Below are 14,680 nucleotides of genomic sequence, written 5' to 3' on the forward strand. Positions count from 1 at the left end.
CTAGCCAAACTGAAAACTCTGATGTCTGAACACTGAGAAACAGCCTTTTAAGCTAGCTCGTAGGTGCCTTGCTGAACCTTCATCATAAAACTGAACCACCAAGTGCAGGTAATGTTAATTATCCATATACTTTACTGCATACGACTGTAGCTTTACTGTATGAACTCTTGCAGCAGTAGCTATAGGCTAACATTTTAGCCGAAGAGCTAATGTTAGGCTAGTTAAACGGCACGTTATGCTTCTATCTTCATAACATTCTTCATCTTTAAGTGAATGTCTCTATTGTTCATCGAGTCTTTTGATATGACCCTTCATTTTGTTACTGTGTTGGGGCTTCATATCCACCACCTGTCCAAATGAGCAAAGAGGCTCTTTCATGTCTTGGAGAGCAGCGGGTGAGAAGGACATTACTGTGGAATGTCTAAATAGAAGTAGATGGAGCGTATTCAAAGAGTGCAGACAAATTGCTTCCCATTGTCTATTAAGTGATGTAATCAGCCGTAAAATGTGTAAAGTGATGACACAGAGGCCCACAGTCAGACATGACAAGACTGATCTTTGGGACCTGTTAAACACAGAAAATAGGCCTACTTTAATTGAGAGAAGAACTACAGGAGCAATATTAGGCTAACATTCAGCTTAAACCAGTAGCATTCAAATGGACTTATAATGACAATGAAATGTAATGCTTCCTTCTATGGACAAGATATCGTCTAATTTTCAGCCAATTTTCTAGTAATACCTGACTCTGCAGCATCCAATTCAGATGTCACAATAAGAGCCCCAGCAGCATCTCAGTTGTCTACCAACCAAATGGTCATTGTCCTGACCAGTTCTTTAGTCTCAGTGAGGCGTGTGTAATGTGTGCATGATCCGTGAACATAATCTATGTGTGTGTTGTCTATAATGGTTACATGTTTTAAACATACACTGAACACACGCACCCATATGCACATGCACGTGTTGCCCTCGGTAACCCTCAGGCCTGACCAACCAAAAACCTATAGGCTTTGTCCACCAAGGTCATCACAGATTAAATTAGGTTTAGCAAATGGGTGAGCAAGAAATTGATCGTAAGACATTACTAATAAACCAAAAATGTTTGTCCTTTCATTAACACAACAGTTCTTAAATGTTTTTAAGTCACCGCCCAAAAAATAGGACATGATAGCAGTGAAAGTAAAAATTAAATGAATGTGACCATTCTTTAATTATGATATTAAATTACACCATTCAGTGAAATTAAATTATCTCTCCTTTTCTCATGGAACCCATCAATTCCCTCAAGGACATGGACCACACTTTGAGCATCACTGAAATACTATCAGAGATAAATATTACATAACATAGCTTCTCTCAATTACTATTTTTATGCCATCTCCTTTCCTTGATCTTGATAGTGCTTTACAAAATCTTTAAGAAAAAAAATAGTAGCAATAGTACAGATACATTTAAAAAAAAAATCATACCAATTATATGGTCCTGGAATGAATGATTCTTCTGTTGTTGTTTTCAGAACAAATAAAATATATAAAACACACCAGTATGTTTTAATGAAGCTGCAGAATTTAATTAGTGAGTTTGGGCTTTGGGACAGCAATATTGAAGGAGTCTTGTCTAGATAATGGTAGTCTGCAGCGGCCTGGGTTAAATGTGCTCTTAATCTCTGGTAATGGCTGGTCAACTGGACTAATTAAATAAGTGGCCACCTGCTACTTTTACAGTCTATGACATCTGGCTGAACAAAAGAAATAATTAGCCAGCTGCTTGATAAACATAAACTAAGCTTGGAACAGTTAGGCTATCTCTCATATACAAGGCTGTTTACCTGTCTCGGATTGGAGTTAGTGGCTTGGCGTGTTCCGCTGCTGCCATTTTGCCAAGCCTAGACAAGGATTAAGTCTCAGAGATGGAAGATAAAATTTATGATCGGATCAGAAATTATGGGTTGCACCATCATTTTTAGATTTCTATCCATATGGGCCATATATCCTATATGAGTTAGTGATTAAGGTCATCCCCAACATCAGTTATTGCTTAAAATACCTTTTTTATGTAGCCCATTAGTTAAGATCCCACGTTTGACAAGCAACAATTTTTAGTTGTTGTTATTGGTGTGTCTTATCATTCTGTATCCATAAAAAACAACATAAAACAATCCAATCACGTTTGTAAAACTTTAAACTTAGAATGTATCACTGACCTGTTTCTCTAATTCCACTTAGTCAGAAATTATTATTGTATTCTTTTCCCACTGTCCATAAAGACATAATTAGATTTTGTTAGACCTCAGCGAGTCATGTGGGTGGGTCGGCAGTGGCAGGTGTCTGCTACGTTCCTCCATGTTCAGCTCCGCGGCTGAACTTCCTGAACATAGAGGTATTGATTGGCCTATTGATTTTCAAATAAGCTCTCATTGTAGAAAGTAGAAATCCAATTATAAGTTGAACTTGAAACAGTTAATCCAATAAGGCGATGAAATGTATCGATTTTACCCTCAAAATCAATAAGGTGCACGCGTCTCTCGTGTGAGCTAGGCCCTGGACGTTTCCCTTTCTCCAAAAGAACGAAGAACACATTTCAGATCAATATTGTCATTTACTAACAAAGAAATGTATCCTACATGTTACTTATGGTTTGGGTCAGTTAAACGCCATAGGTTGAACTCCCAGTAGACCTCTTATGAACACATAAAACTTGTAGAACTCTATAATCAAATAGACGATTTGGGATTTGTTAGGGGTACTGCTGTGTAAAAATTCTCTACTAGAGAATATGAAAAGCCATTTCAGTTAACCATGCTTTACAGCCGGTGTCTCCAAATAAAAGTAATGCGTTGTTTTCTGTATTGGACCTATGGAACATCAGCTTTTAATCATGGACATAAGCTATTCTAATAAAGTTTTAAAAAGCTATAAAGTATCATGGTGATAAAACATTGTTATGCAAGTTTTTTAGAGCTTTTAAAGAGGGCCCAATGTTTACTGAAACAGAACATTATGGTTAAAACTGCCTTTTAAATAAGCCACTTGTACATTAAATATCCCATATTGTAAAAAGTGAGATCTCCCGGTCTTTTCTGATTAGCAGGTTGAAGTGCTATATGAATACAGTGAAATAATCAAAATGCTCATTCCACAGAGAAATGCAAACAGCCAGTATTCAAAAACTGCGCCTTTAAACAGGCCGTCACTACTTCTGCACAGTTGTGATGTCACAACTATAGTAAATATAGGTAGAAAGTGCAGCTACAGTGCCGTTACAGTCATTCACCGGCTGCAATGACGGTGCAGAGACACAGAGAACACAGACCCAAAAACACTGATCAGTCAGTGCAAATTGTGCTTTTCCAGAGGGGGCTTAAAGAGACAGGCACTAAAACAGGATGTTTCAGACAGAGCTTTTTGAACATTAAAGCATGTAAAAATGTTCTAAGAGAAAACTGAAAATGGCCATAATATGAGTCCTTTAAACTGGTAATTTAAAAAAAAAAACTGTTCAAAAGCCTCATAAAATGCGGGAAATAATAATATAGATTCACCGCAAATTGCTCTGGCAGGAGCTGACATTAGCCTTCTCTGATGACTGCTGAGTGTCTCATTGTTCTCCGTGTTTAAGAACCAATTAAATTGTCCAGCTCCTAATCAGTGCTTTATCAAAGTCAGGTGCGCTGAAAAGGGTCAGCTGTGAACAGTCCCTGATTAAATGCAGCTATACAGTGCAATCAGCTGTAACGCAAACATACAGCATGTTTTCTATACAGCAGGTTTCTAATTAGAGTGTTACTTCGTTGCGGTCCTATTTCTTTGAATGGTCAATTGTGTTTTGTGAGATTGAACTAAAAGTGCTCAATTACGGAGTTCAACAACTTCTGACTCTCGTGTGTATCTGCCAAAAACAACAATAAAGCAAAATTCTTTATTTTTAAAACCCCTGTCTTGTCTTTTCATCTGTTTGTTGTAACTAATGCTAAGTTACTGTTGCTAAGTCCACCCACCATCCCTGCGGGGAAATCCAGCTGCCACCGAGCGGCCTCAGTGAGGAGGATTGGAATGTGGCAGGGGAGAAAAGGTCTTTTGAGCTGGCATTCAGATAACATTAACATGGACACGCCAAACGTCTTAATCCATGGATCAAAATACAGTCGGCTGAGGTAAACCCTGACATTGAATGCAACAGGTCTCTACTTGATCTTCATGACTGCTTTATATAGGTAAAAGATTGGACCGTGTTTGCATGAGAACAGTCATTTTCAGTATTAGGAAATCCTCACAACGATGCATTTTTAAATGCAGGAGCAATGAGGCATCTCACTATTATAATTGACCTTTAGCTCAGTGCCCCACACTGATACCAAGCTTCCCTGGCTCTTTAGCGGATAACTCCAGGAGCTGGTGGGGGGAGAAGGGGCGGAGGTTGGTGTAGGAGGGTGGTGAGGGGTCACGGCTCTTGTAATTACCACAGTCAGGTTCAAGTTACTGGTCAAGTTGTTGCTGATTTTTTTCCTCTCTCCCATGATGCAACACTGTCAAGGACTGGCCTACATGCGACACAGCATGCCTCCACTGGTGCCCCTGTGATTAGGTGTCTTATCTTCCTCCGTTCTGCGTCCGATGACAGCCGGGAGCACAGTGATGGCTGGGAAACTGGCAGAGAGGTCCATTAAATGGCAGCTTTGTTATGACATGTCAGCCAAGACGTGGTGGATGGTAAGTGGAAGCCTTTATCTTGATTACTTCTCTCTTAAATCATCTTTGTTCATGAACAAAAAAGTCTATTGTTTCATGTAATACCCTGCCTAAAATTTTAGAATGACTTCTGGATTTTTAGGGCAAATATGTCTGTGAATATCCATGTCTAGTCTCCAACTGCAACACCCAGAATATTATATTCTACAGCTTACCCTACTTGAATTTTAGTTTACCCTTGGTGCCATCATTTTGTATTGCTTTTGGGGGTTTGTGTCTTGCCCAGGTGAAGAGTACATTAGCAGAAGTGAGGGATATTGTGGAGTAAGAAAGATTTCAACTGCAGCACTTTAATTTTTTCAGATTTTATTTAAAGCATATTTTATAGAGCATCCCTGACACGAACATTTGTTTCTGAATTAATGTGAGCACTTGAAACTTTGATGACTGAAATGTTTTAAACCTGAAATGAATAACTAAAGGAACTATGTATCCTCCCTTCAGTGTAAGAGCGTTCCTCGAGTGCACCTCTCTGTGCACCCTCTCCAGTGTTAAGTTGATAGTGTCGGACAAAGAGCCCTTTCTCCAGCCCGCGCCTTTCCCATGCTGAAGAGGCAACGCAGGCTGACATTTCTTTCTGAATATTTATTTACTTGTCTCACTGAGCTTTTATTGTGCTCCATCACCAGTTTCACTTCAAGTTTGTCCGTCCGTCTCAAACTATCAAAGTTAAATCTGAGCTCAGGGAAATTACCCTTTCTGCTCAGGCCATGCTGCTGGTGTTGCTTGCTCTTCTATTTTGGCCTGTTTTCAGTCCTGTATGTCATATATGTGGCAGTAATATGTGTGAATTTAAAATAAATCAGCTTGAGCTCTTATTTCTGCAAGTTCACATAAGCAGAGAGAGCCTTTGTGCTTTTATGAAATCAGGAGGGATCTTAAATGACCCGTGTCATGCTCATTTTCAGGTTCATACTTTAGGTTTCTACTTTACATGCTTTAATGTTCAAAACGTTTTTTTTTTATCATACTGTCTGTCTGTTTATACCTGTATTCACCCTCTGTCTGAAACACTCGGTTTTAGCACCTGTCTCTTTAAGCCCCCCTCCTGAAAAAGCCCAGTCTGCTCCGATTGGTCAGTGTTCCTGGGTCTTCCTCATCTGCACTCTCTGCGTGTCTGCACCGTCACTGCAGCCGGGAATGACTTCAACAGCACTGTAGCGGCACTCTCTCCTTATTGGGCTGGGAATCACAGAGTAACTCACAATACTTTCAGGATACGTTGCCCACATAACAATGGTATTAGATTACAGCAATTCTGTGATACTCAATGAATTGCAAGACAATAATCTACGAAACATCACAATATCTGCGTAAGAAGAAAACACCTACAAGTATAAAAGCAGGAATTATATATTTACTCACTGCATTGTGCATTGTCCAGAGCAGGGGTGCCCAATTGCGGTCCTGGAGGGCCACTGTCCTGCATGTTTTAGGTTTCTCCCTGCTCAAACACACCTGATTTTCAAACCTGTGACGAGCTTCAACTGCTATATAACGAGCATGTCGTTAGAATCAGGTGTGCTGGAGCAGAGAGAAACCTAAAACATGAAGGAAAGTGGCTCCCCATGACCAGAACTGGGCACCCCTGGTGTGGAGCATAGTCTATTATCTTAGTGCCTCTCTCTTTCCAGTGCTTAACCAGCCTAACCAGCTTGTTTCATGCAAACCTGTCTGGCACGTACAAGATGAACAAGGTGACGATGCAGGTTCATTGTGTTGCCCGTGTACTTTTCTCTCACGAGACAGAAGAAATGTGAATCCATTTAGGGCACCTGCGTGTACTGATAATGTATCTCAAGAGGAAGCAATACAATATATTCCTGCATCAATATTTTACCAAATCCCTCATATATAATATAGTTGTGAAATCACAACCATAGAGAAGTCCTGATGACTCGTTTAGGGCACAGTTTCTTACGGGCTGTGAGCATTTCTCTGTGGATTGAGCGCTTTGATACTTTCCCACTTTTTACAATGCAGCAATTTCAGCAGGGACACAACAAGGCCTTTACATGAAAGGTTACCTACAGCTGTTGTGAAAGGCCCAGAGGAAATGGTGATACTGGGTGGCAACGGCATGATCACACAATGAAGTACCTACACTACTGCACTTAACGATCTAACCTTGATGGACAAAGGCATCTGCATCACGCCATCTGTTGAATCTATTGATATAATCCATAGCACTAGATGATAACCAGATGAAACAGGTGGTCACTACAGTAACGGCGGCACTGGTACATCGCCACCTAATGGTGTAAAAAGCCTACTAGCTCAGTGTCATACTTGCTTAGACAGCTTATAGAACAGAGTCATTGTTATGTAATTAACACCTATGCTTTTCCTATGAAGGTTTGCACTCAACATAATGTTTTGGGTGTTAATATTTTCATATTTGACTAGGAATTATCTAGCTTTTCCATTTTTAATTATATGGACTGATTAAACATTTTTGTGCCAATTCTTAATTTTTGGCTCTGAATGTGTCTTATTCGTTTAGCCTAATGGTGTCCAACAACACTCGCTTTGCCAATGTTCCTTAAATAGAGAAATAGAAAAACTTCCAAGAAACACTCTCCTGTGGGCTTATGTAAACTTGTGTTTTAAAGTGCTTAAATGACACTTCCCTACCTAGAATTAGAGCTACAAGATATACAGCACCTCAGTTTTAAATCTCCAGTGGGTCACAAACCCAAAGCAACTAGCAGGTTATGTTTGTGGCCACATGGGGGCGTTAGATTCACATTTAGAGATGAAGAGTCTGTGAAGGCTCTTGCCATGTGCACCAGAGGACTGGCATGGTATAATGCTGGATGAATGAAGGCAGAGAAAGTAATGGAGTCAGCATGTGTGATAATGATCTAGCCCCTCGCCAATTAACAGCAATTAAAAAAATGCTCTATATTTCAATGTAAAGATTTTTGGAAAAAACACTAGTCTATATAATGGGAGTGTTTAGCAAAGTATTCCAAACTGTATTGGGTATGCTTGAAATTTCCATTTTTAAAATGAGTGTTTTTGAATAGATAAGCAACAGAAGGACAGGATCTATTCTGCCTCAACCCAGCAAACAGCTTTGCTTCAAGGCTGCCACCGTGTGAATTGAATCACCGACAATATCGGACTGAACATAGCCTTGAAACTGGAACCACATGGCAACATTTTGTTTTGTGTATATATATATTTTTTGCAGACATTTTCACCTTTTATTTGACAGAGTACAACTCTGGGTGTGGCAGTAATGTCGCATGCGCTGTAACTATTTTTTTCTACCAAGGGGCTGACATTTTTAGATGATGTGAGTACTGTGTTTATGTTGTGATAACAGTGATGAGAGAGCAATAAAATATATTGACGGCCTACCCATTCAAGTCATATAATCATGTTTTCTGATGTGATTATGCTGGCATACTGTATTTGGCATCCTGTGAAGATTACTCTTTTAAAATCAGTCAACTGCAATTGCACCATTACTACAATACTAACGTAGTGTTCACTACTGCTATTCTTATTACTTAATGAGCACTACAACAGCACTGATGTATTAAAATAGTATATTACAATTATATTGCGGTATACCAAGTCCTTTCAACGTTTGTAGTTAATATATTATTCATTATGAAATTACTATTTTATGGTAGTTATATAGTATATAGTAGGCTAAGTGTAATTAACAAAGGAAAACTATATGTTGTCAATATATTATTGATTATGAAATAACTATTTTATGGTAGTTCTATAGTATATAGTAGGCTAAGTGTAATTAACAAAGGAAAACTATATGTTGTCAATATATTATTGATTATGAAAATAACTATTTTGTAGTAGTTATATAGTATATAGTAGGCTAAGTGGAATTAACACAGGAAAACTATATGTTGTTAATATATTATAGATTAGGAAATAACTATTTTATGGTAGTTATATAGTATATAGTAGGCTAAGTGGAATTAACACAGGAAAACTATATGTTGTTAATATATTATAGATTAGGAAATAACTATTTTATGGTAGTTATATAGTATATAGTAGGCTAAGTGGAATTAACACAGGAAAACTATATGTTGTCAATATATTATTGATTATGAAATAACTATTTTATGGTAGTTATATCGTACATAGTAGGCTAAGTGTAATGAACACAGGAAAACTATAGGGATCATGTAATTACCCCAACAATGGCTTTATCACTAGAACAGGGCATGTGTAAAAAATCTGAACCTTTTTTGCTACATAAGATGTAAAATGTATATTGGTAGCCTAATACTACTACTATTATTATTATTAATTGTATTAATATAATCACTCTAAAGAAATCAAGCATGCGCGTGTTGTAGAGCAGTAGCCTAATTACTGCAGTGCTGTGACTCCCACCATCAGTCGCTGACCACATCGCTCTCCAGGCCGACCGTCCAGAAACGGCTCTGTCAAGCCCCAAACAGCACGTCAGAGGAGCGGAAGTGAGGGGCCCAGGGTAGAGAGTCCCGGGGCCACTGCTTCTGGCCAATAAGAGGCAAGAATGCAAACACTATTACAAAACGGAGCTGTATCAAACTACAGAGAAACAGCTAGATGATACCCAGGAAGTGTTGAAGTCTTGCTTTCAAAATAAGAGGTGGACTTTGTCCCGTTTTAAAGGTTCTTCCCATCATAGAGGGTTATTACACCTTTAATTGACAGTATACAATATTAGCACTCTTATCGCTACTATAACCCCATAGTTTAATAGCCTAACTATGTTGAGATAACATTACAAGACAAACATTTAAGCTAGCCAATGTTACGCTAGCCACTGGAAACCATTGGCTATCTATGTTACACTTTGGGTTATTTTGGGCTTTTAGGTAAACTAAAGGCGTACTCTTTTGTGGGTTCAGGTTAAAACCAATCAAAACCGTACCACCAGGAAGCTAAAACATTTACTGTTCATATTCTTTCTTTACACTTTTGAGATAGGCTTACATGTTTGCATTGAAATTTCCTAACGGGATTAATAAAGGAATTCTTCTTCTTCTTCTTCTTCTTCTTCTTCTTCTTCTTCTTCTTCTTCTTCTTCTTCTTCTTCTTCTTCTTCTTGGACAGTGGCATACTTTTCAAGATTCAATATTCTTTATTGTCATGTCAAACTCCGTTACATTTAGCTCAGGACGCTACAATATAATATTTAAAAACTGTTCGTATAAATCTATATATACTTATGTAAACAATGTTTGACAAATAAATACAATTCTTTGAGTTGAAAAGAGTATTGTAGTATTAAAGTGTGTGCAAAAATGTGCAAAAGTTTGTGAACATTTTTAAACTGAGCCATAAAAATGTGTAACGTGTCCGTCGAATACAACAATATCGATGTTAATTGGCATTGTATTGGTGTTTCATATGAATAGGTGTAACTACGAGAGAAGTTGGTCGTTTAGTAAATAGGGTGTTTATTTGGAAAAGTCGTACCGGAAATGTCCTCGCTGAAATGCTATCCGACTTGACAGTTACTGCTGAGAGCCGGAGGGCGGCAGCCAGACACACAGTGAAAGTGAAGGCGGAGACCAGCCCAGTGCCGAAAACTCAGCCTCTTCTGGATCCCGTTCAACTTCTCTGAACAACCCTCCAAAAAACCGATCCAAAAGTAAGACTTGAAGAGGAAGGAAGACGAGAAAAAAAACGAGAAAAAAAAACGCGAGGTGCTCCCAACTTCTGTTCACCGCTATCTGCAAAGAAATTGTCTTCCGGTGTTGACTTTTTTTTTGCGCGAGCCCTGCGAGAGAAAACCCCTTCAAAAGCACAAAGTTGAACGTGAGAAATGTGAAGCTACCGGCTTGTGTGTTTCAACCAGGCTCCAGGATTCCCCATTAATCCATGCAGTACAGTGCAATGGTACGTGAACGTGGGTTATTATTGTTTTCTGATGTTGTGATGATACCATTTGTGATTTCTTTTTTTTTTTTTAAATATCTTATTATAGCGTAACTGTCCTGTCCTCACGACGAGACGGAGTGGTAACACGGACCACAGCATTTGGCACGGTCGGGGCCAGAATTGTACTAAACTTGGCACAGATGCTCCTGCAGCCTATGTTAACGTCCCATTCCCCTTAATTTGGCGAATGAACTCTGTGTAGGCTGGTGACAGCTCTGTGGGACACACACACGCATACACACACACACACACACACACACACACACTCACGCACGCACGCACGCACGCACTGCAGCAACTAAGTAACCATGTCGCGCGTCCAGTCCTGAGTTAAGAGTCTTTAGCAACTATCTATAAAAACTTAGGGCTAATTAAAAACAACAACAACACTGTTTTAAAAACAAAGTCCCCCCTTTTTACTAATGTTAATGCGTCAAAGTTTCCTTTTGACCGGTCGTTTATTGGGATAATTCTGCAGTAAACAATAACAAGTTAAAATAAGTATCTTCATTAGTAGGTCTTTAAAAGACTATGTGTAAAAAACCTAACACAATTATCTTTTATATTAGATGGCCTATTTATCTTATCGTGATTTGTTTCAGGGACTTTTCCAGAACATAAACTGAATTAATGTATTCTTTGCTACACTGTTTCTAACTTTACTGTAAAGTGAGTTCATAAAAAAGACTTAAAGTTAGTGTTTTTGGTGTGGACCGCAGACACTTGAATAGTCGGAACTGTAAAAAAAAAAAAGCAGTAAGCGCATGTTGTTGACACGGAGCTCGGGGGTAAAGGGTGCCGGATCTGCGGAGGGAAATGTCCCTTTTTTCCGTTTGTGTGTGACCGAGGCTGGGGTCCGAAGTCCCAGAAGAAGCACCAAAGAAATGTCTGCTGGAGTGAGTGGGGCAGAATGAAATGTGTGCTGTGTTTTCAGATAGCCTAGGAGGAGAAGAAGGTGCTGGATGGTGGATAGGGGTTGTGTGTTCTGAGGAGGAGGAGGAGGAGGAGGAGGAGGAGGAGGAGTGTGACTGTGTAATTACGTGGGTGAAAGAAAAAAAGAAAAAAGAAAAAAGTTGGGTCTGATTTGCTGGAATCGCGCAGGACCGAAGGTGCACCGGTCGATTTCATATCAAGTTTGGTTAAAGCAGGGGTGAACATCACACGCTCGGCGCCCTCTGATGCTCCCCACAATGCTTCTATGAACGAGCTATCACAGCAGCGAGACGCGCACAGAGCCCGTGTATTAGAGGAGTATACAGCAGCAGCAGCAGCAGCAGCAGCAGCAGCAGCCCTGTCTGCACCGGCTCTACGAGTATCTGCAAGTGCTTAACGTGCATGTCAACTTAAAAAAAAACATCCTGCAGAATATCTCCTTTTTTTTCTCTGCGGAGACGACAATCTTTGGATCGCGCAAATTCATGGATGTTCTCGGATAATCTACTTATTGTTTAACGCGGATAGCTGCTCCACAGTCTTGCGTGGTGCACACCAGTCCGGGAATGGCGCGATAAAGTGATCAGAGGAATCAGTCCAAGTACATTCACTTTTTTTTTGTGTGTAGCCGTCTCGTCATGTATTCTCCAATTTGCCTCACTCAGGTATTTGTGTCTTTTTATACATCTGCATAAATACATTTAATTGCCATGATTTTCACATTTGTAATAGAATTGTGACAGGCAAGGGAATTGAAAGTTCTGTGCACGCGTCAGAATTGTGCAGTTTCACCTCTGCTTGGGAAATACTTTCATAATGCAATGAAGTGTTGCCCTGTAAATGAAAATACAGCGCTGGGACTAACCGGAATTTAAGGTTTTAATCCAAAATGCACGTGTTTATGACACAATTGTGGTGTTTTTTACGTCAGAAGTGTTAGATTCGAGCGAGAGCCCTAATGAAAAAAGAATCCAATAGTCCCGTAAGCGCAGAAAAAGTCACTCAAGTGCGCTCTTTGTGTGCGTAAAGTTATGCGTAAAGATGATTTTTTTAAATACTATTCCCCGACTGTCATTTTAACAGCCGTGCGTAATTGACGAAGGTATGTTCATTTTCTCTCAGGTTTAATTAGGTTATTTGCGTACTCCAATAACCACCCACACACACACACACACACACACGCAGACACACGCACACACACCTCCGAGCCTTGTTTGAGCTTTGTATTTTTTTTTCCACGTGTATATTTTTATTTAGAGTAAAAACCCTTATACTTTAAGGAAGTGAAGTTGGAAGAAGATAAAGCCACTTTCACTGCAGGAAGATCAAACGCACGATAAGGTTGATTCAGCGGTCGGACAGAGGAGCTGACTGTTTTGGCTGACTCAGTTTTACTGTTTATATTTTACTTGGCATAAGTAAGTGATTGACTGAGATGTGGTTTAGTTTGTACTTAAGAGGATTGTGCTTTTATGGCCCCAGCTGAAGTGCACTGTATAGGCCCTGGCCAAGTCATTTATCTTTACAGCATTTGCCTTTAGCCTGAGTTGAAACAAATTAACAGAATATTTAAAGTGTTTTTGCACAGGAAACCAAAAGTGAAAAGGATTTCAGAAACATTTGCTGCCGAGCACATTTACTAGCAATTACTGCTGGCTTTTGTCAGTTTAATTGGCAACATTATAGTGAGGAGATGACATTTAAAGGAGTTCTCAATTTATTGAATTCAATTTTTTTTTTACCTCTCCAAAAGACTGGATAGATATAGTATCCATAGTAAATATAATACATTTCGAAACTATCTGTGGAGAATTAAAATGCCTTTTCACTCTGTATAATAAATGGTTATAATTTGACATTACTGTACTGGAGCAAGAGTTTTATTGGCCTGAAAGTGCAGACCAGAAATGTGGCTTCATAGAGAAGCACCAGGCAGGCGCAGATAGGGAGTGGATTTCTGTGGTTTCCTATATAGCCCCCCTGACTACCTACAAAAAGAACAATATGTGGTTTAACTCCTCAAACGCTTGCTCAGAAGGGGCTGCCTATACTTATTACATTTGACGTTTTAATGACCTAAAACAAAGATGAGTTCACGCGTCCACACGTCACTCACAGCTGCTGTCATTTTTTGAAGACTTAAATATCCACACTCTCCTGTACATTCCTCCACCTACAGAAAACAGTTTAAGAGGTCATTATAATTAGTTTGAGACTCACTGAAGTGTTATTGATGTAAAACCCCGTGGGCCAGTGAACTGCTGTAGAAATATTTCGTATTTAGCCTTTTTTGGGGGTTTTGAGGTTACAGAGAAATACTGTCAATGAGCATTGAAAAAGTTTTAAAAAAACAACATACAAACTTATATTTGCAGTTTTTTAGTTTAGAATTAAGGTTAATGTGCTATAACGTGTACTTCGGCACAATGCCGAATATGCAGAATTAGATTGACTACAACATTTGGAAAAGCTAAATTTGTGTTGAAAATATTACTACTAATGTCAATAAGAGTCTGATCATTTATCAGAAAAATAAGAAACCACATCACATTTTTTTGAATTAAAAAAAAAGAGAAGGCCGTGATTTGAATATGACTGACTCAGGTTTTTGGAATGAAGCTGGGTAAGAGTCATTCCGCGTGTCAACCTCAAGACTTTGGCACAAACTCAGAATCGAGTCCTAACTCAACCTTTGCAAAATGCCTTTGCTTTATTTGATATGCCGCCCTTCTCCTCTGCTGGTGTTTTTAATGCATTTTAAATGTGCAGCCTGTATACAAGGCGGTTTGTACGTGTCAGGAGAACAGGAATATCTTTAATTTCCTATTTTTGGGACTGCACCCCACTTGGCCCTCGAGCTTATCCTGCATCCTTCGTGAACATGGGATAAGTTTGCATTGGAATGCGGAAAGTTTGATAATAGAAATACAACTGTGTGGGGCTGAGCTCCCTGTAGCAGCAGCAGCACAGGAGTCCCGCTCAGAGCATGTACGGGAAATGAGAGCAGAGACGCGAGTGCATTCAGTCACCGGGCCTGGTGCTATTGTAGTGCTGGCAGTTGATATAAACAGTGGAATGTCCTT

General features: G+C 39.3%; 1 protein-coding gene across 7 annotated transcripts in view; it reads left to right on the forward strand.

Annotated features, from left to right (window-relative positions):
• The first annotated feature begins 10,347 nt into the window (after positions 1-10,347).
• The window catches only part of LOC310964126 (nuclear factor 1 B-type-like), a 67,793-nt gene continuing 63,460 nt past the window's right edge, over positions 10,348-14,680 (forward strand). For 6 of the 7 annotated variants that reach the window (XM_083937142.1, XM_083937147.1, XM_083937143.1 and 3 more), the window contains exon 1: positions 11,779-12,262. In XM_083937142.1, coding sequence (XP_083793268.1) covers positions 12,236-12,262 — 27 coding nt within the window. In that variant the 5' untranslated portion in view covers positions 11,779-12,235. Of the gene's footprint in view, positions 10,623-11,778; positions 12,263-14,680 lie in introns of those variants that run through there. The other variant, XM_083937144.1, reaches the window with a different exon arrangement.

This window comes from Echiichthys vipera, assembly GCF_963691815.1.
Source record: "Echiichthys vipera genome assembly, chromosome: 22".
Taxonomy (NCBI): Eukaryota; Metazoa; Chordata; class Actinopteri; order Perciformes; family Trachinidae; genus Echiichthys; species Echiichthys vipera.